The sequence below is a fragment of the Lutra lutra genome, chromosome 11 (genome assembly GCF_902655055.1).
Source record: "Lutra lutra chromosome 11, mLutLut1.2, whole genome shotgun sequence".
Classification (NCBI taxonomy): domain Eukaryota; kingdom Metazoa; phylum Chordata; class Mammalia; order Carnivora; family Mustelidae; genus Lutra; species Lutra lutra.
In genome coordinates this window covers 1,086,698-1,112,535 of record NC_062288.1, presented here as the reverse complement: position 1 = coordinate 1,112,535, position 25,838 = coordinate 1,086,698, and the positions used below count along the sequence as shown (strand labels likewise).

At 54.5% G+C, this 25,838-nt stretch overlaps 2 protein-coding genes across 11 annotated transcripts in view; both read left to right on the top strand.

The window, feature by feature from the left end:
• The window catches only part of URGCP (upregulator of cell proliferation), a 62,851-nt gene extending 41,781 nt beyond the window's left edge, over window positions 1-21,070 (top strand). For 5 of the 10 annotated variants that reach the window (XM_047695566.1, XM_047695574.1, XM_047695576.1 and 2 more), the window contains 5 exons: window positions 2,073-2,099; window positions 2,414-2,484; window positions 10,866-10,898; window positions 11,089-11,127; window positions 12,823-21,069. In XM_047695566.1, the coding sequence (XP_047551522.1) occupies window positions 2,073-2,099; window positions 2,414-2,484; window positions 10,866-10,898; window positions 11,089-11,127; window positions 12,823-15,392 (2,740 nt within the window). In that variant the 3' untranslated portion in view covers window positions 15,393-21,069. Of the gene's footprint in view, window positions 1-2,072; window positions 2,100-2,413; window positions 2,485-5,140; window positions 5,386-10,865; window positions 10,899-11,088; window positions 11,128-12,822 lie in introns of those variants that run through there. The other 5 variants (XM_047695571.1, XM_047695569.1, XM_047695568.1 and 2 more) reach the window with 5 other exon arrangements.
• A 637-nt stretch (window positions 21,071-21,707) lies between these two features.
• MRPS24 (mitochondrial ribosomal protein S24) lies at window positions 21,708-24,310 on the top strand. The gene is made up of 4 exons (XM_047695577.1): window positions 21,708-21,892; window positions 21,976-22,044; window positions 22,354-22,465; window positions 23,883-24,310. Exons 1-4 carry the CDS (start codon window positions 21,854-21,856, stop codon window positions 24,164-24,166), a joined length of 504 nt encoding a protein of 167 aa, XP_047551533.1. The 5' UTR covers window positions 21,708-21,853; the 3' UTR covers window positions 24,167-24,310.
• Window positions 24,311-25,838: the final 1,528 nt, after the last annotated feature.

Here is a 25,838-nt window from a genome sequence, read left to right as displayed (position 1 = left end):
CCTGCCTCGCAGTGTTCGTGTTTCTGTCGCGCAGACTCGTGTGTCTCGATTCTCGAAACCATTAGAGGGTACGTGTGCATGTCAGCGGCCCACACCCGTCCGTGTCCTCCTGCCCCGTCGGCGGCGCCCACAGCACCTGTGCCTCAGTTCTATCCCTGGACCCCAAGTGTCCCCTGCGTTGGGGGACCCAGTGTGGACTTCGGGGTGGCGGCACCCTCAGACGTGGAGCCCGGAGCATCTCTCCCGTCCTTGACTGCTCCTTGGTGACATTTGTCCTTGGGGATCGTGTGTAACTTTCCATGTTGGATTTGCCCCCGTGGTCAGAGCAGGGCCGGGGATGCTGTGCCTGCTCTCCGGGCGGGGCAGCTGGGGCACCCAGTGGCCATCTGCGTCACCCGTCCCTGATCTGGCTCCCCAAGGGCCTGCGTTACCATCGCTAGGGCTCTTCTCCCGGCACCGGAGGAGCTTCGGCGAGGAGCTGTGTTGGAACCGGGCAGCACCTTGCTCCTGGTCCACACGGTCTTCTCAGAGCTGGCGTTTGTTGGCGTTTCTGGCTTGAGCCCACCTTCACTGAGGTTGGGAGTGTTGCAGAACGACGCGGTCCTACGGGGGTGCTGCCACACGTCAGATGGTCCTAAGCCCCCTGCCCCCGCCCCCAGCTTGCCTATTTATCACCCGTGTGGACTCCCTGGTTCCTGTCTCTCGGCGGGTTCTCACTAACTACTGTATTTATTGTGTTCGAGCCCAGTGGCCCTGGACATGCTTGCTCCTGTGTTCCTAGGCATGCCCTAGCTTTTTTTTGAGCCCTTCCTTCTTTTCTTTATTTCTCTTTAAAGATTTTATTTATTTATTTGACAGAGAGAGATCACAAGTAGGCAGAGAGGCAGGTAGAGGGAGAGGGAGAAGCAGGCTCCCTGCTGAGCAGAGAGCCCGATGCAGAGCTCGATCCCAGGACCCTGAGATCATGACCTGAGCCGAAGGCAGAGGCTTTACCCGCTGAGCCCCCAGGCGCCCCGAGCACTTCCTTCTATTCTGAAATCAGATGCTCAGACCCCTCTTACTCTCTCCCTGCCCCAGGTCTGGCACCCGCCATTTCTCCAAGGAGACCTGGTGTCTCTTAGTGTGCAAGGGGTTAAAGGGTGCTTGGTGTGCTCGTCGCTCCTCTGTAGTGTCTTTGGTTTTTGACCCATTCGGTGGGCGGAGCTGGAAGGCATGCGTGTAGCTGCCAGTGTGCACACGCGTGGGCTTGTACACTAGCATGTGTGTGGAAGTCGCGTGTTCACTCTGCGCCTCTGGTTCCAGCTTGGCCCTGGGAGTCCCCTCTTACTTCTTTCCATATTTATTTTGCTGTTTTTAAAGATTTTAAAAGATTTTATTTATTTATTTGACAGAGAGACAGAAAGAGCGCAAGCAGGGGGAGGGGAGTGGGAGAGGGAGAAACAGGTTCCCCGTTCAGCAGGGAGCCCAGTGCTGTGGGACTCGCTCCCAGGACCCTGGGATCGTGACCTGAGCTAAAGTCCCGACGCTTCACCGCATGAGCCCCCCCAGTGCCCCACCTTCTTCCCACATTCATAGGTCCTTCTTCAACAGTGACGTGTGGCTCCTGATAAAATCAACACGTTTACTCATTCCTATAATAAACCTAAAATAGTTTATTCTTAAATGGACTACATTTACCAAATCCGCTTAAAAGAATTCAGTCTCGCCCCTCCCTGCCCACACTATTAACTTTTGATGAGCCGTCCTTCTAGATCTCCTTAAAAACCTGTAGACAAAAACATAAATACACACCATTTCATTAAAACGTCATCATACTGTACATTTTCTCACTGTAAGTATTCATGTATTTCTTCCCAGTCATATACATGCCATTAAAGTCATTCCATAACGTCATCCAGCATCTTTCTGTCCACAAAATGAAATCGATACGCTGTTTCCTAACGGCTGCAGGCCGAGACTGTACTGTACTTCCCCGTAATTGGGCTTTGATTTTGAAAGGCACCCAGTTTTTCGCTATTATGTGTAAAGCTGACATCAACACCTTTGTAACTAAATCTTAATTATTTCCTTAGGGTAGAAGTGGAATTACTGGTCAAAGGGTATGTATATTTTTATGTCTTTTTGAACGGCGAGTTGTGCCCTAGCTTGCGGTGGCGGTGGGTGCCGTTCTGTCCAGACGGGCGCTTCTCGGCTGCGGCTGCATGTGGGAATCCTCGGGGGCGCTCCTAGGAGCCGTTTTTTATGCCCAGGCCTGCCCCCCTGGACTGGTTTCGGTGGTCTGGGGTGTGGCCAGGATTTGTAGTTTTTAAAGCTCCCCCAAGAGATTCTGATATGCAGCTAACTTAATAGGTAGATTCAACTTGTAGAATTACTTCATTATTTTAATTACAACCTTCTTTTGCAATTGTTTCAGACGTGCAGATTTGGGAGAAGTGGCCCCAGAAATAAAAGCATCTGAGAGACAAACAGCGGTGGCCATTGCAGGTAGCATGGGGCTGGCACCCGTCCTGCAGCTATGGGGGCGGGTTCTGGGTTCCGGAACACCCGGGGTAGGGGAGCACATGCCACAGACATACAGGGCTGAAGGCTGTGGTTTTTCCTAAGAGGACTCATTTCACACCGGTGATTATCCCACAGTTTACCAGGAACACATTGTCCCAATCCGAGCACGCCACAACTGCCACCTCGGGTCTGGCTTAGGGCGACTGTCTAGTTTCTGACCTGGGCACTCCTGAGTGTTGGCTTGGGACAATGGCTGTGAACTGGGCCTGTCCTGGGCAGGCTGGGGCGTCTGCTCTTCGTGTGGGCTCAGTCTCCGTGCACCTGGGGACCGGGTCTGTGGCTGCCCCTCACGACTTCAGCTTAAACGTGTTGTGGCCACACTCCACACATCTTTCCTCTTAGAAACTCATTTTGGATTTATCATTAATTCGGCACTTTGGAAAATAAGTAAGTCCTATTGGATTTAATAGTGTCTTGCAAAGACAGTCCCACAAAAATAGGCAAAGTTGTTTGGATTAACCAAATTTTGTTTTATTTTATTCACTTAAACAAATATTTACTGAACAGTTAATGAGCAGGCGTTGTAGTAGGCACTGTGAGTATAGTAAACGGTGGTGAACAAAGTGGCCCCAACGCCTCGTCTTCCTGGAACTTATGTTCTAGAATGTGCACGCTGGGGGGATTAATGGCCAGGGCAAGCCTCACAGCAAAATTGGGGTCCAGTGGCAGTAATTGGCCAAAGCCCTGCAGTTTCTCAGGATGTATAGTACAGTAGCCACTGGGCACACGGTGCAGATTTGAGCAGTGCTAACCATTGCGCTGCTGAGCGACACTAGCAGTATTTCCGGTGCTGAGGAGCAAGGCACATGGTGCTCTTCGGTCGGTGCAGACAGAGAATGTGTCCTTTCTCACAGGCAGTTCTGTGGGAGTGAGAGTGTTGCTCTAGGGAGATTGGGGGGACAGCTGGGGTGGCCTCAGGAGACACGGTCGCCTCCCTGGATGCTGCTATGGGGTTAGTTATCGGAGTCCTTCGTTCTACTTGGGGAAACCGAGGCTCAGACACACTGTGGTGCTTCCCCAGGTTCATCTTCCTTATGTGTCCAGTGAAGAAGCCTCCCATAATTATTACTTTTTAAAAAGATTTTATTTATTTATTAGACACACAGAGAAAGATCAAAAGTAGGCAGAGAGGCAGGCGGTGGGGGGGGGGGGGGAAGCAGGCTCCCTGCTGAGCAGAGAGCCCACCGTGGGGCTCGATCCCAGGACCCTGGGATCATGACCTGAGCCGAAGGCAGAGGCTTTAACCCACTGAGCCACCCAGGTGCCCACCCATAATTATTTTTTTAAAATTTTCTTCTTGAGGTAGGTGACTTCCTCTGCGGCGTGTTTTGTTAGTAAGACTGAAAGCCAACCCTTCAAAAAGAAAAGTTATACTGACGCTTGATATGCAAGCAGAAAAGTGCCCATCTTACCAGCGTGTACCTTGATGCATTTCACAAGCGGGAACGCACCTGTTTGGAGCAGCACCCGGACGAGGAAGCCGAGCATGTCATCCCCCCCAGGACGCCTCTCCCCACCTGCCTCTGCCAGAGAAGCGTGCTCGCATTTCCGGAAAGTGTAGATTAGTTGTGCTGTGTACAATTGTCCTACGGAGTGTATTACCTTCTCTCAAGTCTGAGGATGCCAGTTACCTCATAGCTCTTTCTTTCTTTCTTTCTTTCTTTCTTTCTTTTTTTAAAGATCCTATTCATTTATTTGACAAAGATCACAAGCAGGCAGAGAGGCAGGCAGAGACAGAGATGGGGGGAAGCAGGCTCCCCGCTGAGCAGAGAGCTCGATGTGGGGCTCGATCCCAGGACCCTGAGATCACGACCCGAGCTGAAGGCAGAGGCTTAACCCACTGAGCCACCCGGGCACCCCATAGCTCATTCTTGAAAGGAGGTTTTAGAAAGCTACGACGAGGATTCTGGGGAGATGGCAGAATGGGAAGCACTGGGAACCTGGCTCCTGAGCCGGACAGTTGCCCCAGCCGGAAGGTTCCGTGAACTGTGCTGTGCCTTTGGAATTGGTTGGAGCTCTGCAGCTTGCAGGGGAAAACATGGAGAATAAGTTTCCAGCTAATTCGGTCGACTTTATCTTTCGGCATGGTATCAGTGCCCGGTCTCCCATTTCTGGATGAGCAGCAGGCAGCCGTGCACACACGGCGGGTGGGAACAAGCCGGAGTGGGTAGAGAGAACCCTGTCCGGTACCAGGAGCTCTGCTGTGCCGCTTCTGGTCACAGAGGTGCAGACACAGAGGGCCCCATGGTTGCCAGCCCCTCCCCCTCCAGCTGAAGTGACTTCCAGGGCATTTCCAGGCCAGCGTCCTGCCTCCCATGAACTTTTTGCTCTTTTCCCCCTTTGGGGAGACAACTGCAAATATGGGAAAATTAGAAAGTGACTGTGTGTTCCCAAAGAAAGTCTCAGAAAAGACCTTGGAGGACCTAACTTGTACACCTCCGTTTGATCCCGGGCACAGAGATCGCCTCCAATGATCCCGCAGACAAAGACAATAACGAAAAGCAGTAAGCCCCGGGAGAGGTGGGAGGAACCTGGTTTCCAGAGTTACCGCGCTATTAGATTCAGATGTCCAGTGTGCGGCAGCGGAATCCCAGGAGACGCACGGGATAGGGAAGTCCGGCCTGCTCAGGGAGGGAGTGTAACTGATCCACGGCTGTCTCTGAAGAGACGCAGCGGCAGACGTATCAGACGAAGGCTTTACGACGACAGTCCTGAAGATGCTGGTGCATCTAGAGGAAGGTGTGCAGGAAGGCAAGAACGCGACGTGTGAACGAAACCGTAGCATCGGTAAGGAGCTGGAAAGCCCGAGAGACCGAAGGAAAGGTACAGTTGCCAGAATGAAAACCTCACTCGTGGGGTTCGGAGGCAGAAGGAGGCGGTGGGGGAAGGAATCCGTGAACTTAAAGATAGGAAAATGGGGCGTCTGGAGGCTGAGGACCAGAGAGAGGAAAGATTGAAGAAAAGCAAACAGAGCCTCGAGCCCCTGTCCGATGCCATCAGTAGGTGCTTGTTGTGGGCGTCCCAGAGGGAGGAGAGAGAGACAGGAAGGGGCAAGAGAAAATTGAAGAAATAATGTCTGAGAACAACACCTTTTTTTTTTTTTTAAGATTTTATTTATCTGACAGAGGGACACAGTGAGAGAGGGAGCACAAGCAGGGGGAGCGGCAGAGGGTGAAGCGGGGAGCCCGATGCGGGGCTCGATCCCAGGACCCCAGGACCATGACCTGAGCCGAAGGCAGACACTTAACACTGACCCTCCCGGGCGCCCCCCGGCTGAGAACTTACACAGACACGAGCACAAAGTGCAGAAAGCTCAGGAGACCCCAAGTGGGATGAATTTGAAGAGACCCGCATGGAGACGCGTCGAAGCTCATCTTCAGAGGACAAAGTGTGAGTCTAGAAAGCAGCAGAGAAGCAGGTGATCCACACCCACGGCCCTCCGAGATCATCTCTCGATTTCTCAGTCAGAAACTTTGGAGGCCGCAAGACAGCCAGATATAATTAAGTGCTGGCAGGCAGATATATTTAAAGTGCTAAACCAAAGAAGAAATTGTGAGTTAAGAATCCTATATCCAGCAAATATGTCCTTCCAGAGTGAGGGAGAAACAAACATTCCCAGGGGAACAAAAGCTGAGGGAGACCCGGGCACCCGCAGGAGGTGCTCCAGCGAGACCCGAGGTCAGAAGGAAAGGGTCCTAGAGAAGGACTTGAAGCAGTTTCAAGAAGCAAAGATCTCAGTAAGGGGAAATTCCTGGCAGTTCTAATAGCTAATTTAACAATTTTAATGATGGTTCATAACTGTGCTTCCTGATTTCTTAATGATTGAAAAGACTAATTCATTTAAAGAAAAATTTTAAAATGTAGATCTAGTATCACTGCAACTTTGGTTCGTAACTCCAGATCTTGTTTTCTCTAACTTCTGAGACTAATGTCTTTGACAGAATTGTTAGCTTATGTTCTGGGCAGTCAGTGTATGAAGCTGTGATTTGTGATGTCAGCACCCAAAGAGGTGGCGACAGAATGTCAGGGACAGAGTTTTGCATGTAAACAGGATGTAGGAAAACCAACAGCGCAATGACAGAGTAATGCCTCCTTATCAGTGATTACTTCAAATGGAAAGGGATTGCTGTCTCCAGGAAAAAGACAGAGATGGGCAGAACGGATCCCACTATTTGCTGTCTACGGAGACTCACTCAAGAGCTGAAGATACAAACGGTTTGAGAGTGGGAGGCTGGAGAAAGGTCCCTCCGTGCAGACAGTAACCCTTGGGTAGTAGGAGCGGCTATACTAATACCAGACAGAATGGAGTGCACATAAAGACGTTTTCGAGACAGACAAGGATGTTGTGTATTAACAGAGGTCTCAGTACAGCACGAAGATATAATTAAACATTTGCACATCCAGTGACAGACCATCAAAATATTTGAAGCAAAAAGTGATAGAATTGAAGGGAGTAATAGCTCTACAGCTTTAGTTGGGAACCTTAATACCTCCTTGCTATAATGGCAGAACAACCAGTTGGAAGACGAGAAAGGAACAGAGGATTTAAACAACACAGTAACCCACCCTCATCGAACAGATGCAGTGCTTCACCCTGGCACACGCGTTCTTCTCAAGTGTACACGGGACACTTTCCAGCGTGGATCCACCAGGTCCACAGATGAAGTCTGCATAGATGTCAGGAGACAGATGTCAGACAAAGTGAGCACAGTGGGAAGTAATTAGAAATCAATAGCATAAAACGAAAAATGTTTTTAAATTGTGGACACTAAACACAGACTTCTAACTAGTATATCAAAGAGGAAATCTCAAGGGAGTTAGAAAATACTTAGAGACAAATGAGAACAACAACACAGTTTTACAACTTAAGGAACTAGAAGAAGAACAAATGAAACCCACAGCTGGCAAACAGAGGAAATAATAAAGATTAGAGCAGAGATCAATGAGACAGAGTAGAAAAGCGGTACAGAACATCAACAAAACCAGAAGTGGGTTATTGGACAAGATCAACAACACTGACACACTTTTAGCTATGTTGACAAAAAAGGAGAGAGTACTCAAATCACTAAAATTGGATGTGGACATGGGACATTACTACCGATTCTACAGAAGTAAGAGGGATTATAACAGAGTACTGTGAGTAATTGTATGCCAAAAAATTGCTTAGTCTGGATGGAAAGGACAAATCCCCAGGAACATAAAACCTACCAAGACTCAATCACATAGAAATGAGCAGTCTGAGTAAACCCGTAACTAGTAAGGAGACTGAATCTGTGATAAAGCGTTTCCTGACAAGGAGGAACCCTGGTCCTGAAGACTTCACTGGTGAATTCGACAAATGTTTCTGCTTCTCACACTTCTTCAACAACTGAAGGGAGGGAAAACTTCCTAACTCACTCTTGACGCCAGTACAACCCTGATAACCAAAGTTGGACAAAGGAAAGGAAACTATAGACCAACATCCTTTAGGACCATCGATGCAAAACTCGTCAGTGGTGTCAACGAGATGAAGGGGAAGATAAATGATGATCTCAGTTGACACAGAAAAAGCATTTCATCAAATTCCCTACCCCCTTATTTTGATAAAAAAAAAATGCTCTACCAAGTAGGTACCAAGTAGGAGTAGATGGAAGCCACCTCCACGTAATAAAACCACACATGGACAACCCCAGCAGTGTGAGACTGAGCTTCTCCTCTAAGATCAGGAATGAGAGGGGGAGGCTGCCATCACCGCTCCCATCCAGCCTTGAACAGGAAGCCCCAGGCAGAGCAGCTGGGGGAGAAGAATCACTAAAAGGCATCCAAACTGAAAAGGAAGAGTTGAAATGATCTCTGTTGGCAGGTGATGTCATCTTGTGTAGAAAATCCCAAAGATTTCACAAAAACCTGTTAAAGCTAATAATTAAATTCAGCCAAGGGAGGATACAAAGCCAACACACAAGAATCAGTTACATTTCTATAGACACTGAAGAGGAAATCACAAAAAACGTTCCACTTCCAGTAGCATCAAAAAGAATAAATCACTTAGGAATTAATCAAGGAGCTGAAAGACTCGTACAATGAAAGTACAGAAGGTTGCTGCCAGAAATTACAATAGACAAAAGCAAATGGAAACACATCCCATGTTCATGGATGGGACACCCAACTGTCCCATGTCAGTGACACCCAACGTGATGTGCAGACTGATTGCAGTGCCTGTCAACAAGCCAGTGACATTTTGCAGAAAAGGAAAAGCCCGTCCTTCGCATGGAATCTTAAGGGCTGGTGAAGAGCCAAGACAGTCTTGAGGAAGGAGAAATGAACCGAACTCGTGCTCACTTCAGCAGCACGTACTGAACTGGAGGACTCCCCACTCCTGCCGTCAAAACCTACTGCAGAGTGACAGCAGTCAAAACAGCGTGGTGCTGGCGTCCAGACACGCATCCAGACCTGTGAAATAGCCCAGAAACGGACCCTCAGGTGTGTGGTCAAGTGATTTTTGGACCAGAGTGCCAGGAACACTCACCGGGTACAGGACAGTCTTTTCAGCACACGGTGTTGGGAAAGCTGGATGTTCACATGTGAAATACTGAAGTCAGACCCTTACCCAACACTATGGACAAGAGTTAAGGCAAAAATGGATCAGGGTCATCCTAAATGTAAGCCCTAAAACAACAAAACACTTGGAAGAACACACTGGTCAGAAGCTTCATGCATTTGGACGTGCGGTGACTTCCGGGAGGTGATGCCTCAGAAAAGTCCACAAGAACAGAATGGGACAAACGGGACCGCGTGGAAAGGTAAACATTTTGGCCGCGGAGGACACTCTCCACGGCACAGAAAGGGCACCTGCAGAATGGGAGACAGTGTTTGCCAACCATGTGTCTGATGAGGGCTTAATATCCAGAGTATCCGGAGAGTTCCTGAAAGTCTGCCCCGAAACCAATGTGATTTACAAATGGGCAAAGGACCTGAATGGACATTTCTTGGGAGGTGGTGTTTGAATGGGCAGTAAGCACCTGCAGGGGCAAACCACAGTCCCACCACCACTCACCCCCGCTGCATGGCCACTGTCACGCGGAGAGAGACCAAGAGCATGTACTGGTGAGGACGCTTCTGCTGTGTCCCCACCTGAAATCCTGCTGTGTCCTCTGCTGCCCACCGGTGCCAACCCAGGCTCCCAGCCGTCTCTGCCCATGGACCATGACGCTCTCCCGCCCCTCGGTGGTTCCCGCAGTTCGAGAGGTGGACCCTCTGGCTACGGGCCTCCTTGCTGTCATCTGTAATCTGTCTGGTCCCATCAGGGCTGTGTCCCATCCCTAACGAGGCGAGGCCTGGGTCTGAGGTTTACTCCCTGACCCCTGCTCACAGCTGCTCTCAGGGTTCCCTGCACCTCGTTCTGGGCTTTTCTCCCTGTCTTGTCCCCTCCTTTAACTGCCGTATTTTCTTGGAGGGCATTTTGAATTCCTTGAAAAAATTCTTCTGATGTCTTTTCTCCACTTTGAATAAAATAATCTTTTATTGCTCGATGTTGCAGTTTGATGTGTGTGAGTCATCTCTTGTGATTTCCTGTTTCTCTCCCTTGTTCCTCATGTCGGTCTCCAGAGACCCCGTCAAAGAAGACTGTTTGAAACATCTGTTTATCTGCCTGACTATATGGGAATCATGGGAGGAATTAATCTGAAAATAGCAGAATCTTTTCTCCATTCATAAGCTTTAAAAATGTAATTTTCATTTTGGATTAGATGATAGTTTTACTTGGATCAGAACAATATGAAAGTGCACAATGGGGCAGCTGGGTGGCTCGGTCAGCCGAGCGTCCGACTCTTGGCATCCGTTCACGTCATGATCTCAGGGTCCTGGGATCGAGCCCCAGGTTGGGCCCCACGCTCAGCGCAGAGTCTTGCTTGTCCCCCTCCCTTCTGCGCCTCCCTGTGCTCGCTTGCTCTCTGCCCTCAAATAAATAAATAAGTAATTTTTTTAAAAAGTAAAAATGATGTTTCAATTTTGAAACTGAACCAAGGAATTTACATTGACTTATGTTTTAAATAGTTTCTAAAAATCCAAGATTAATCAACGTAAGTGTCCTGAACTTATTTATATCTTATTTTCAGAAACTTCAGTAAATTCTTACAGGAATATGTTCTTGAGAAAATTGCTGTCCTGCATGTAGCTCTCGCTGCTCTGTGTTTTGTTTGGGTTTGGAAAACAAATTTATGTAGGAAGAACTGAAGCCAGTCCCCGCACTAAAAGTAAAGTCGAGACTTTAGGAAGAAAGGTCTTAGCGTGTTGACAGAAGTCAACGTGTGTGTGCTTTCTTGCAGATTTGGAATGGAGAGACATGGACGCAGACGACTGTGAGTCCTGTGGAGACGGCGGGGGGGACCAGCCGGGATGGGCGCAGGAAGGGGGGCGTGACTGGGGATGCATACTGTGAGCCTTTGGGAGAAGTTCCTGCCTTAGAAGAAGGAGCTGTGAGTTTAGCCTTCATTGTGTTGACCTCGGGCGCTGACTTGGTTGACTTGTCATTTTCCTTTGCTTTTTCAGATGGTGCAAATGAGGCTCAGGACAGTGACTTCCCAGCAGGTACGCACTTTCTCTGTTCCGGATCCCTGTCCTGTCACAGGAGGACCAGCCCTGTGAGATCCCCTCTCGTCCCGGCCCCGGCCCCCGTGCACCACCTCTGACCCCCTCAGGGAGGAGATGGAGACTAGTGTCTTTGCAGGGGCACGTGCAGGACCCTGATGTTTTTTTTTTTTTTTTTGGTTTTTTGGTTTTTTGTTTTTTAAAGATTTTATTTATTCATTTGTCAAAGACAGAGGGAGAGAGAGAGAGCGAGCACAGGCAGACAGAGAGGCAGGCAGAGGCAGAGGGAGAAGCAGGCTCCCTGCCGAGCAAGGAGCCCGATGTGGGACTCCATCCCAGGACGCTGGGATCATGACCTGAGCCGAAGGCAGCCGCCTAACCAACTGAGCCACCCAGGCGTCCCTGGGACCCTGATGTTTGACGCGTTCCTGGAGCGGGCAGGTTTCGGCTGCCCTGGCCTGTTCCCCGCGGGTCACCCGCTGGGCGGGAGCGCACGAGAGGTTCCTTGGTCTGGCTCTTACCCTCCTGTGTCACCGCCGCTGCTGAAAGGAGGAAACCAGCTGTCCCTGTGTGGGTGGAGGAACCCACGCCCCATCATTCAGGCCACGCCCCGGTCATCCAGGCCACGCCCCATCATTCAGGCCACGCCTCGGTCATCCAGGCGGCCCCCGGAACCGGAGCAGCTGCGGGAAGGGTTTCCTTCCGCCCCCGGTGTCCCCGCGCAGGTTCCGCAGCCCTGTGCCGGGTGGCACGCGCTGCCCGCAGGGCCCTTGGGGAGGAGACTCCTGTGCCCAGCGCCGGCTCCTGCTCGGGGCCGTTCCCCGCTGCTCAGGCACCTGTGCCCCAGGGCCGGGTCCTGCTGTGGGGGGAGGGCGTCCCACGACTCCTCCCTGGTTTATGGGAATGTGCACGCAGCTTCATAATGGAGACGATGCTGAACCTCCGTGGGATTTGCATTTTAAACCGCTCACGTAGGCGACACTGAGAGTGTACTAACTGTGCGGTGTGACCATGGCCAGGAACGGGGATCCTGGGCGAAACCTAGTGCCCGTAGGAGCTCGTACTGGGTGGACGATGCTGCAAGGCCTCTGATCACGTCTGCCACAAACGTTGCCACGGCAACACTGAAAACCACAAGATGGGCTTCCGATTTGTTAAAGGGTTGTGTAGCTATGATTTCTGTGACTGGCTTTAATAATAACTTACAGTGTTCCCTTTAAAAATCCTCCCAACTTATTTGTAAAAAAGAAGAGAAGATTATCTAGAAAATCCAAGTGACTCAGGGACCGCGTCCCCTGCGGGACATTCCTGGTGACGGCGTGGGGAAGCCCGCTGCTGGGCCCAGGATGTGGCGACAGGCCACGGGGTCCCGGGAGGGGCGGGCATCCCACATGCGGGTGCACAGCTGCACACTGCACACGGTTACGGTGGGCCTGGCAGAGCTGGTCTCGCAGGTTCCAAGAGAACCCAGACATGTAGACCTTTTCACAGCATCTCCCAATCCTTAAACACGGCCCCTGGGTGTCCTCTTCTCTCTCTTTTCTAACGTCTTCCGGGTCTGTTTGCTTTTGCCCCTGTTGGCCTCAGGCCCGGGGTGCCCACACCCTGCTTTCCGAAGGATGCTGTCTCCCTCCCTACCTCCAGCCGGGGCCCGATGCACAGGGTGAGCGCTGATGTCTTCTGTTCTTCCCACAGTGGAGAGGAGCAGGCTGCGGGAGATGCTGTCGCTTCTGGGCCTGGACACCTACCAGGCCCACAAGCTCAGCCTCCAGGACTTCCTGCAGATCAGCAGCGACAGCATGAAGAACCGGGCCCCTCAGGCCCCCAGGGACTTACCCTGGAATTTCCTCAGGAAGCTGCAGGCTCTCAGCTCCGAAGCCCGAAGCACCACCATGGTGCTGGACGCGCCCCCGGATGCCAGGCCCGCAGAGAAGGAGAGCCAGATGGAGGAGGAGATCATCTACTGGGACGCGGCCGACGACCTCGCCGCAGACATCTACTCCTTCTCTGAGCTGCCAACGCCCGACACGCCCGTGAACCCCTTGGACCTTCTCTGTGCCCTTCTGCTGTCCTCGGACAGTTTCCTGCAACAAGAAATCGTGCACAAGATGTCCCTCTGCCAGTTTGCCCTCCCCCTTGTCCTGCCTGACTCGGAGAACCACTACCACACGTTTCTGCTGTGGGCCCTGAGGGGTGTCGTGCGGACATGGTGGGCGCAGCCCCCACGGGGGGTGGGCAGCCTCCGTGAAGACAGCGCGGTCCTGTCGCGGGCGCCCGCCGTCGCCTTCGTGCGCATGGAGGTCAGCAGCAACTCCAAGTCCCAGCTCCTCAACGCCGTGCTGGGCCCGGGCCACAGGCCGCGGGACTGCTTTTGGCACCGCGATCTGAACGTGGGCACCAACCCTCGGGAGATCGCAGACGGGCTGGTGGAGGTCTCCTGGTTTCTTCCCAGTGGCCGGGAGGACCTGGACGTTTTCCCGGAGCCTGTGGCCTTCCTGAACCTGCGGGGCGACATCGGGTCTCACTGGCTGCAGTTCAAGCTGTTGACCGAAGTGTCCTCCGCCGTGTTCATCTTGACGGACAACATCAGCAAGAAGGAGTACAAGCTGCTGTACTCCATGAAGGGGTCGGCCACGAAGTACTACTTCATCCTGAGCCCGTACCGCGGGAAGCGCAACGCCAACCTGCGGTTCCTCAACAGGCTCATCCCGGTGCTCAGGATGGACCACTCGCACGTGCTGGTGAAGGTCAGCAGCACCGATGGTGCGGGCTTCGTGCGCAGGGTGCGCGCCATCGTGGCTCACGTGGCGCGGGCCCCCTGCCGGAGGCTGTCCGTGGAGGAGATGGCCCACGCGGCGCGCAAGCTGGGCCTGCGCGTGGACGAGGACTGCGAGGAGTGCCAGCGGGCGCGGGGCCGGGCAGAGCGCATCACCCGGAGGGTCAAGGACGCGGACGCCTACCGCAGGGAGGAGCTGCGGCTGCAGGGCGACGCCTGGAGGAAGGCAGCCCAGGTGGAGAAGGAGCTGTGCCGGGCCCAGTGGGCCGGGGACCCCCCGGACAAGGAGCTGAGGCAGCGGCTGCTGGAGCTGCGGGCGCAGCAGCTCGGCCACGAGCCTGCCGGGGGCCTGCAGGAGTTCATCTCTGGCATCAGCGGCCCGGCCCCGGGTGAGAAGCTGTACTTCCTGAGGTGGATGGAGTGGGGGCTGGCCCGGGTGGCCCCGCCGAGGCCGAGGCAGCCTCCGGAGACCATCCTCGCGCTGAGACCGAAGCACTGTGGGGCCACGGAGTCCAGCGAGCCCCTGGGCGTGGAGCACTTCCTGCGGGAGATGGGGCAGTTTTATGAGGCGGAGAGCTGCCTGGTGGAGGCAGGGAAGCTGCCGGCCGCGCAGAGGCGCTTCGCCCACTTCCCGGGCTTGGCCTCGGAGCTGCTGCTGAAGGGGCTGCCTGTGGAGCTGATCGATGGGAGCGCACGGAGCACCCCACTGCGCTGGGTCTCGGGGCTCCTCCGGGAGCTGCACGCGCGCCTGGAGCGGAGGCCGCGGCTCGTGGTCCTGTCGGCGCTGGGCCTGCCGGGCACGGGCAAGTCCACACTGCTCAACACCATGTTCGGGCTGCGCTTTGCCACGGGGCGGGGCCGGGGGCCTCGAGGGGCCTTCATGCAGCTCGTCTCGGTGGCGGAAAGCTTCAGCCAGGACCTGGGCTGCGACCACATCCTGGTGATAGACTCCGGGGGCCTGATCGGTGGGGCCCTGGCCTCGGCCGGGGAGCGGTTCGAGCAGGAGGCCTCCCTGGCCACGCAGCTCCTGGGGCTGAGCAACGTCACCGTGGTCAGCTTAGCCGAGACCAGGGACATACCGCCGGCCATTGTGCACGCGTTTCTGAGGTTGGAGAAGACGGGGCGCGTGCCCAACTGTCAGTTTGTGTGCCAGAACCTTCATGACGCGTGTGCCCCCGGGCCCAGGCCGCGAGAGAGGAGGCTGCTCCTGGATCCGCCCGGTGAGGCGGACAGGGCCGGGGCGCACACGGAGAGACCGGGTGGCGGCATGCGGACGCTGGCAGGCCTGGCCTTCTGTGACCCCGGAAAGCAGCATATTTGGCACATCCCGGGCCTGTGGCATGGGGTACCTCCCATGGCCGCGGTGAGCCTGGCGTACAGTGAGGCCATTTTTGAGTTAAAGCGATGCCTTCTGGAGAACATCCGGAACGGCCTGTCCAACCCCAACAAAAACATCCAGCAGCTCATTGAGCTTGTCAGGCGGCTCTGAGTGTCTGGGGGTGGCCCGTTCCAGGGCCGGTGTCCTCACGGGGCCGTGCCTGGAGCCTGAGCGGGGCTGGCGGCCCACCTGTGCGAAAAGGGAGAGAAGCAGAAGCTGGGGGCCTGGAGTTTCCTACACGGTGTAGAGGAAGGAGGTGACCTCACAGCCCAGGTCGGAGGTGCTCTCAGGAGCAGAGTGGCCCTTGGCGGGGGCGCGACGCAGCAGTGCTCTGTGTCCGGGCTCCCTCTCTGTGCCCCTGGAGCGCAGCCGAGACGCTGTCCCAAGGAAGCGGGGGCAGGCCTTTGGTGACTCCGTCCTGCCAGTTCGACTGCCCTGTCCCCCAGGGCCGTCTGTTTACACCTCCACCACACTCAGCCCAGCGCATCCCTCCTGCCCAGCTCCCGAGTCTGCCCCTCCCCAGGCTGTGAGCTCCTTGAGGGGAGGGCTGTGTGTGACCCCACTCTGTCCCCCAGGGCCTGGCAAGGGGCCTGGCACACTGTAGGCACTTAATAAATATTTGTTAAAAGAATGGAATGAATGAATGTGTAAATGATGGTGACGGGCAGGTTCCTCTCTCTGTTGATTTTCCTGTTTCCTCCAAGAGGATCACAGCGTCCGAGGACGGGTGCGGGACGGAAGGTTGGGAATGGCAGACGCCTGAGGCAAGGGTCTCACAAATGCCCCCCCCTCCCCCCCCCCCACGACTTCAAGCAGAGCCCCGCCCTGCAGGTGTTCCCGGGAGCGGGACTCGGCGCCTTCACAGTAATGCCGGGCAAGGCCTTGGCCATCCCACCTTGCAGATGAGAAGGGAGGCCTAGAGCAGTGAAGCCCCCGCCCATATGCCTCTGGGGGTCGGGGGGCTGATGGGCAGGCTTGCCTTTGTCTGGCCCGTGGCTCACCCCCAGACCCCTACAACTGCCAGGCCAGACCCAGCTGACCCGTGGCGTGTCCTTCAGGGCCAGGCTCTCTTCCTGATGGCGTCTGTGGCCTCTGGCCACGTACGAGCTCCTCCGTGGATGCTGTGACTGAATCCTGGCCTGTGCTGGCCTCACAGAGCCTGGGGGGCACCCCGCGGTCCCTGGAGCCCAACCCCAACTCTGCAAGTTCTGGAAACCTGGGGGCTCCTTCCGTCTGTATGTTGTGGCTTTGGGGAAACCGGCCCTCCGTGGTGACCAGGACCCTCTCCGTGGTCCTTTTCCCCTCTTTGCCGGACTCGGTGAGGCAGCCCTCTGGATGGGAACCCTTTCTTGAGCCATGAGCCCCTGGGCCGCTTTCCTGGAGCCCCGGGTCGCCACAGCTGCTTCTCCCCTGATGTTCAGAGTGTAGTTCCTGAGTCCTGGGAGCCTGGCTCAGGACGGACAAGATGCATGCTGAACGCAGTACTGCGGGGCTCAGAAAACCTGATCTCCCGCGGATGAAGCTGGGAAAACCTTCTTCCTTCTGAGACACAGAAGGAATCTCTAACCCTTGGGCACTAGAAACTCCTCTCTTTGGGATCATTAAGTCACACAGATTTTAAGATGTTGGTTCACCTGGAAATGCCAAAGCCTCTCCTGCCTTCCCCCCCTTCCCGCAGAGCCGGGGCTACCCAGTTGCTTCTCCAGCACCGTGGGAACATCGCCCGGGACACTCATGGGCCCAGGGTTCAGGGAAAGCTCCCTTATGCTCGTTGAATGTCAATTCCCTTACAAACTGATGCAAGCTCTTCTCGAACCTGAACCAGGCAAGTCATCCCTAGTGGCTCTGTCCGTCACCTGGAGACGAGGGTCAATCACCGAACTCCAGAGAATTATGTGTGGCCTCTTCCCTCCCTCTGTGGAAAAAGTCTGATGCTTTCAAAAGGACACAGGACCCAGACAAGACTAATTGCCTCACAATCAGGAAAATCACTGTATGCGAAGTTGCATCCAGTATTTGCTGAAAGTGTTTAAACTTTTGGAAACAGACCCATCTAAAGACTGGGCGTAACAGAATCTGGCCACAAGGGTGCCCGGGCAGTACCCCGGTGGCGGTGGGGGACTCACCGTCTGACCAAGTGGGAGCAGACCACCGCCGCTCGGGTGCAGGGACTGGAGAGGCTGCCCTGGGGCCTTGGAGAGCATCCGTCGCGGCGTTCCCCTCACCCTGTTTTAGGCGATGGTCAGTCCCAGGAGGGCTCCTTCAGACCCCGAAGTCAGCGTTGCTCTGTGATTCCAATTTCCAGAAACCCGGGTCTTGCCTGGGGCAGACCCTGGGGTTCCAAACGCTCAGCATGAGTTTGCCCTGCCCGGTCCCCTCCCCACGGCCTGAGGGCCCTGCCTTGGGCCTGAAGACCTCAGGGGGTTGATGATGCTTTGTGGGGGCACTGAAGGAAGAGGCCCAGGCCACCGATAGTGGAGCTGACCCGGGCGTGGACCTGCTGAAAGTCCCCCTTCTTCCTGTGCCTCAGCAGAAGGAGAGCAGGGGTGGGGGAATGCGGGAATGGCACCCCTCTGGCTGCCTGTGCAAAAACGAGGAATAATTCAAGACTCAGTTCTAACTGGACTTCCTTGGTGGTTTGGCTTAGTTCCCTGAATAGAGCTGAGAGCCTCTGGGATCCTTTGGTGAATGGCTGTGGTCATCAGGAGAGAATGAATCACCAGGAGTACGAAGCACCAGATTTAGCAGAGGTTCACGAAATGCAAAATGTCAGCAGTTCTGAGTTAGGAGAATAAGGTTGTTTTGGCTAATCCTGCTTCCAACAGGAAGGCAGCCGTCTCTGGCTAAGGGATCCCTCCCTGAGGCTAGATTCTGGTGAGTTCCAAGGAAATACAGCACAGTCCAGGCTGGACTGCTTTCCGCACGTTCGGCTGGGCCCACAGTGTCCGTCTCACATAGGGTCGCACCCGCAGCCTGGCCAGCACTCCTTCATCCGAGACCGGTGCGCCCTGGAGCCGTGCTGGAACCTACTGGACTGTCTCCGAGAAGTCCAGACGAGCCCAGACGCGCCCGCGGGCCCCTCCTGTGCCTTGTGACCCAAGAGCAGCAGGACTGGACTAAGGCCAGGCCTCTTGGAGGTGGAGCTGCCGCAGTCTTGTAGGACCGGTGGTAGAAAAGAGGTGTGAGGAGCAGCCAACAGCCCTCTCCCCGAGAAGGATCGCTACAAGTCAGGTTCTGGGAGTTGCCCACGTAAACCCGTCAGTCCCGTCCTTGCGATGGGGGGCCGTCTGACTCTAAATGAGCAGAAGCCAGCATCGTGCAAGCATGAAGGCGACTCCAGCTCTTCCTGGTTATCATGGAGAGCAAAGAGGCTCACGTCAGTGAAGAAACAGGTGTGCATCCTCATCTTCCCATGGTTCTGGCTTGGGAACCCCTGTGGGCCCTTCCTGTGGGTCTCTTGTTCCAACCCGTGGTCGCTCCGTTTCTGGGAATTCCCCAGAGCCAGTCCTGAGCTTTTTGTATCCACCTCCGGAAGCCCAGGCCATTCCCCCGTCCCACAAGGTTCTAAGTGCTCACCCCGAGACACAGGGAGAAGGGGGACCCCAGAGGGGGTCCCCAGACAAGGAACATGCTTTGGAACAAGGAGGCTTGCTACCACTGGCTAGTTCTGTGACCCCAGGTGACTTGCTGAGCCTCCATTTTTTGTTCTGCAAAACTGCCTCCTTTACAGAGTTGAGGGAAGAAGCAAAGCACATCAAACACTACAGGGCTGCCTGGGGGCTCAGTCGGTGAAGCGTCTGCCCTGGGCTCAGGTCCTGATCTCAGGGTCCTGGGATGGAGCCCCGAATCCAGGTTCCCTGCTCAGCAGGGAGCCTGCTTCTCCCTCTGCCTCTGCTGCTCCCCCTGTTCTTGCTTTCTCTGTCTCCCTCTCTGACCAAACAAAACCATTAGCAAATGGAAATGACAGAAAAATGAAACATCCCATTAAACCGTTTCCACTGTGATTTAAAACAATCTAACAATCCATACTAATGTTTAAGAAACGATTTTTCCTTTATTTTAATCACTGCAAACACACTTACATGCAACCTCCGCCCCCCCACCCCACCACAAAGGCACCAGCTGGAACCCCCTTTGCAACAAGGCACGGCAGAAAGAGAGTTAGGTTAGCAGGCTGTTAGCCACTCGAAAGACCTAGGGCTGTCTGGATTTCCCTGGAGACACCTCAGACCTAAGGGAGAGAGACAGGAATGAAGACAAACCCAAATCTGCTGGTGTCATTTTCGGACGCATTGAGGGTAGGTCTGCTGGCGAGACCACGCCTCCTGGGACTCCAACAGAAGTCAAGAGTCACCTTTGCTGGAACGAGAGGTTCTTCCTTCCTCTCGTGAGGGGTCCTGTGAGTTCTTATATCTCTCCAACAGGAGGTGCATGTCAGGCGTGACAGGCAGGTTTTTTTAGTTTTGTTTTTTTAAACTCTAAACCCAACTTGGGACTCAAGCTCACCACCCTGAGATCAAGAGTCTGACTGAGCAGCCGGGCGCCCCTGGCTTTATTCTTTTTTAAAGACACATTTATTAGCTGCTCACTCTGCTCTTGAGTTTTACAATGTAATTTTCACAACAACTGTCATTGTTCCCATTTTACAGATTAGAAAAACTGAAGCCTGGGAAGGTCCAGTCACTTGGCCGGAAGCTGTAATTCATATACCAGCTCCCATATTCCTCACCACTTTGGGCAGATTTAGAAAACTTATCAAATTATGAAATTATCAAACTTTAGGGAATCTTTAAAAAGAGAAAATACTATCAGTTTAAGAGGGTCCTTTGGGAAAAGTTGAGAGTTCTTATATTTGGAAACGATTGTGATCTCACACCTCCTTCTGCCCCCTTATCTGATATGCAGAACAGTTGGAGACCATAGTTTAAACATTTGGAAGTAAAACATTCTTAGTATTAGGAATATGTCCTACGAAATATGCTGTCCCTTTATTAAGGATTTTCTGAGGACCTAGCTTCCAGTGGTCAGAGGAATCTTGACCATGGAAAATACAGTGGCCTGCAGTCAGGATCCGTGTCTTGGTCCCTCTCTGCACCCGCCTCCTGCCCCCTGTGACCTTGGGCAGCTCACCAGCACCCCCCACTTCCCCTCCACATAGATGACAATCCAGTCCTCCCTACCACCAGCAGCACAGACTTTGCAAGCAGTGTTAGGGTAGATGATGTAGGTCAAAACCAGCCCAGCCTTGGCAATTCCGTATCATTCTGCTGAACACAGCGATGAAAGCTATTTATCCAAACAACCCTAGAGTTAGCAGAGCTAATAAACCCATCTTATAGATTATGGAGCTGAGGCTCAGTTGTCCAAAGACTGTGACGCCTGGGGCCTACTCCAGAGTCCGTGCTTTTTCTGTTTCTGTGATGAGCTGTGAAGTAAGATACCCAGGGCTGGTATTTTTCCCTCTGACAATAATTACTGGATACCGGTGACCACGACAATGCTTGGTTTGAGTATGAATTTCCCTATCATCCAGCCCTTTCTCTTACTTAAAATTTTCCTTCCCTAATGACCAGACACTAGGGTATGGTCCCATGGGAAATGACCTATTTCTCTGCCTAAGGCATCCTCAAAGAACTGGATGAAATTTTAACCAAACGAATTTCTTCTTTGTGGATAAAAGCCAGGTTCTGGGGCGCCTGCGGGGCTCAGTGGGTTAAGCCTCTGCCTTTGGCTCAGGTGATGATCTCAGGGTCCTGGGATCGAGCCCGGCATCGGGTTCTCTGCTCAGCAGGGAGCCTGCTTCCCACCCCGCCTGCCTGCCTCTCTGCCTACTTGTGATCTCTGTCAAATAAATAAATAAAATTAAAAAAAAAAAGCCGGGTTTGTTTGTTTTCTTTCCTTCTTAAAAACTTATTTGGAGGCAGAACTCAGCAGCCCGCTTTCTAGAAGGTGGGGACGGGGTCCGCTCGCAGCTGAGCACCGAGGGGCCGGTCGGGGGCGGAGCTCAGCGGGCGCAGCGGAGCCCACGCTGATCCCCTGTCTCCGTCGCTGCGAGCTCCCAGACGGCGAGACCTCACTTCTGCACCACCTGCGTCCCGGACCTGAGCCACCACACACCCCCTACCGTGGCAGGTGGAGACGTGAATAGCTGGGGTCCCCGCTGCGGTAAGGGGGAAGGACCCTCTGCCTGCACCGCCTGGACGTGCACTGCACCACCTCTACCCGCTGAGCCCACGGACCCGCCCCAGCAGGCAGGCCCCGCCCACCCACCGGAGGTCCCGCCCACCGACTCGAGACCCCCGCCCACTGCGGGCCCGCCCCGACTGAGACTCCGCCCGCCGATGCCCCGCCCCGATGAGAGGCCACTTCCCGACAGAGGCTCCGCCCCGGCCTGGAGGCCCCACTCTCGGCCCCACCCCCGTAAGCGCCCAGCGCACCTGCGCAGGTTCCGATTTCGGTCTAATCGGCCGCCGCGGTCCCCTGGGGGTTGACCTTTGCCCCGAGGCCGCCCCGCCTCTTTTCCCCTCGCGGCGCCGCGGTACGTACTTCCGGCGCGCGGCGCCGGGCCCAAGATGGCGGCGGCCGTGTCCTGCCGGGTCCTCGGGCCCCGGGTGAGTGAGCGGGCGACGTTGGCGGGGGCCCGCGGTCTGCGGTGGGGGCCTCAGTGTCCTTCTCACGTCCCCTCCTCCCGCAGGTGCTGTCCTGGAGCCGAGAGCTGCCGTGCTCCTCGCGCGCCCTGCAAACGTCTGCGGTCTGCGCCAAGGTGAGCGCGGCGGGGCCCGGGGGCGGGGGTCCTGGGGTTGGGCGGCAGGGGCTGGGGGGCTGGGGGGCTGGGGACCTAGTGCCTGGAGGCGTGGGGCCGGGGGCCGGGGTCCTGGGTCGGGCGGCCGGGGCCCTGGGAGTGGGGGGCGGGGGGTCGGGGAAACCAGGGCCGGAGGGGCGCGGGACCCGAGAGCCTGGCAGCGGAGGGGCCTGAGGGCGGGAAACCGAGGGCCGGGGGCGCAGGGGTCGGGGGACGCACCGCAGCTTGGGTCGGTGGGCGCGTAGCATCACGGCCCCTCTGTGCTCCTAGAACCGGGCGGCCCGAGTCAGAGTGGGCAAGGGGGACAAGCCGGTGACCTACGAGGAGGCGCACGCGCCGCACTACATCGCCCACCGCAAGGGCTGGCTGTCGCTGCACACAGGTGAGGGGTCGCGGTGCTGGGGACCCCGCGGATGAAGTTCTCGGTCGCGGCGTCGCACAGACATCCGGCAAACACGGGCGAGAGGCCCGGTTCAACTCCTGCTCGTTCAGAGGTTTTCATTCTCAGATTTCATATTCCGGCATCGGCGTGGGACCAGGGCGGAGCCGTCGCCCGCACGCGCCTACCCCCCAGGGCGCTGCTTCTCGTTTCCGCCCGTGCTGTGAGCAGGTGTCTTTCCGAGGCCCGTTAGTGCCCCGCGTCTGCAGTTTGTGCCCTTGTTGTGACTTCGCTGCTTTAACGGAGCCTCCTGCTGACGTGGGACGCACAGGAAGGGTGTGACCTCCGTTGGGGAGAAGATACACATGTTAATAAGCTTCCTTCCCCGCGGGGTCTAATGCCCTGGGCCGAGAGTTCAGAGTTAAGCCATGATGTGTATTAAACAAGGGGTCTTTATGCAGAAATACGCAGGAAACAAGGTTATATATTGATGTGTTGACCAAACTGTCTTAGTCCAGGGCGAGCAGAAACCTAACCCCTTGGGTCCCCTAGGAGCGAGGGTTCAATGTTCCTAACTCGTTGCTCATGCTGACTTCATAGAACATAACTACCGCGAACTAATGGGAATCGGCTGTCTTTCGTCCAGTATGAGGCTTCTCAGCTTGGGCGTTTTGAGATCCATCTGTCTAGAGAACTTAAAATAATGGATTCCTGTCCCCCACCCTTTCCAGGTTCTGGTTCTAGGGTCTGGGGCTGGGTGTGGAGATTCCTGAGGCATACTGCAGCAGGTGGAGGGGTTTCAGGGTCTGCACTGAGAATCCTCTGGTTGAGGCCATGGCCCTGGCTGGTGACAGAGCTCATGTCCCCAGTCTCAGAAGTAGCTGGCGGCCTCATCTCTCTGGGCCAGGGGTTGGCCAGTGCTTCTATAAGTGGCCCAGAAAGAGTGGGAAGGGGCTAGACAGGAAAGGGTCATATGAATTTTATGCCCTGCTAAGGCCCCAGTCTTCCCTTTTGTAAAATCAGGGTAACTATGATAATACCGACTTCACAGGATTTGTTTGCGAATACAGTGAAATAATGTATTTGAACTTTATTTATTTATTTAAAGATTTTTTTTTGTTTATTTGACAGCAAGAGGGAGAGTACAAGCAGGGGGAGGAGCAGTAGGGAGAGAGGGAGAAGCAGGCTCCCGCTGAGCAGAGCCCAATGCGGGACTCGATCCCAGGACCCCGGGATCACGACCTGAGCCGAAGGAAGTCACTCAACCAACCGAGCCACTCAAGTGCTGTGTATTTTGAACTTTAAAGTGTTATTCCTTTTATTCCACTTGTAGAAGAAGAGAGAAGCCAGGGTTGGGGTGGAATTGAGTGACAGGCTCCTGGAGTTTCTGCTGAGTCTTCGAGGTCCCTTCTCCTTTCAGGTAACCTGGATGGGGAGGACCACGCTGCAGAGCGAACGGTGGAGGACGTTTTCCTCCGGAAGTTCATGCTGGGCACCTTCCCAGGGTGCATGGCCGACCAGCTGGTCCTGAAGCGCCGGGCTAACCAGTTGGAGATCTGTGCCCTGGTCCTGAGGCAGCTGCCTGCACACAAGTTCTACTTCCTGGTGGGCTACAGTGAGACTCTGCTGTCCCACTTTTACAAATGTCCTGTCCGTCTGCACCTCCAGACTGTGCCCTCCAAGGTGGTGTATAAGTACATCTAAGACAGTCACCTTGTCTGCAGCAGGCTCTAGCCTGCGAAGGACAGAGGCGTGTGGGAGAGGAGTGAAGCAGAGACGGGGAAGTCCCCTCACTGTCTTGAGGATTCCTTTCCAAAGCTGCTGTTGAATAAATGGACCTTTCGTGTTGTCTTGCCTCTTTGTTTGTCTTCCCTCCTTAGAGAAGAGCGCTAGGGCAGGGTTCCTTTGAGGATGCTCCAGGGCTCCCCGAAGGCTGCCAGTTGTTTGAGGCTTGGGTAATAGCTATGCTGCAATGCGTGTCTGGTCACTTTACCAGGATCTTTACCTGGAGCTCTTTTTCTCTTAAAGTGGAAAAATCCATTTTTAGTGGTTATAAAGTAATCAACATGAATTTTAAGAAATTTTAAACAGTGTGGATGTGCATCAAGTGAAGCATGATGTTTCTTGTAATTCTTCCACAGAGAGAACTACTGTGGACAGTTTATAGCCAGATGCACTTTTCCCTCCAGAAATACCTTTATGGACACTCGTCGCTTTCAAACAAGCTTCAGTGAAGCACCTGCCCTGTGCCCCACGTTCTTCTGAGGGCTTGGAGTCCGTCCATGTATGAAACACTCTGTTCCGAGATCCCTGCCTTCATGACACTTGTGTCCCCATGGAGGTGGACAGGGAGGGTCAGGCAGCGATGAGGACTCCAGGCAGGTGAGGGAGGTAGACCCCCAGCTCGGCAGGAGAGCGTTTCAGGAGGTGGCGTTTGCAAAAGCTGCACCTGGTGCTGGGCAGTGGGCCAGGGCTTGGTGGCCAACTTCACTGTGACATTGACAGTGACGCTGTTACGCTTCGCCCTGAACCTCAACCTCACACACTAATCCCAGCCCTGACCTTGACTTACGACCCTGATTCTACCCTAAGCTTTACCCTCACTCTAACAGTCACGCTCTCCCGATTTCTGCCCATGGCTTGATCTTCCCTTGACCTCACCCCTACCTGACAGTCTCCCCCGGACCCTCCCTGGATCACGTCTGACTGACTACATTCCTCATGTAACCCTGACTTTCACTTAGAACTTCACTCTGGAAATACTCTCATGCTGTCTGACCCTTATCACGACTGTGACCTTAACCTAGTTCTAACACTGACCATGATCCTCCCCCAGAGTCTTATCATGACCTTGTCCATAAAACTGACAGTCCTTTAAATTTGACCCTAGCCCTGATCTTCTCTTACTGATAAACTAGACCCTTAAACCCAACTGTCACCCAGACTCTGTCCCTCACACAGATCTGAGCCTACTCTTTTTTTTTTTTAAGAATTCATTTATTTGACAGCGACAGTGAGAGTGAACACAAGCGGGGTGGTGGCAGGCAGAGGGAGAAGCAGGCTTCCTGCTTGAGCAGGGAGCCCAATGCATGGCTCAATCCCAGGACCCTGGGACCATGACCTGAGCTGAAGGCAGACGCTTAACGACTGAACCACCCAGGTGCCCCCCTTGAGTCAGACGCTTAACCAAGTCACCCAGGCACCCCAGATCTGAGCCTACTCTTATCCCTGATTCCAACACTCGGCAACCCTGGGTTGATCGGACTGATTGTCATTCAGACCTGGAGACACCCGCACACCTTGCTGACAACACTCAACCTGACCCTGACCCTGACCCTGACCCTTCTGACCACTCTGGCACTGACCCTGACCCTGG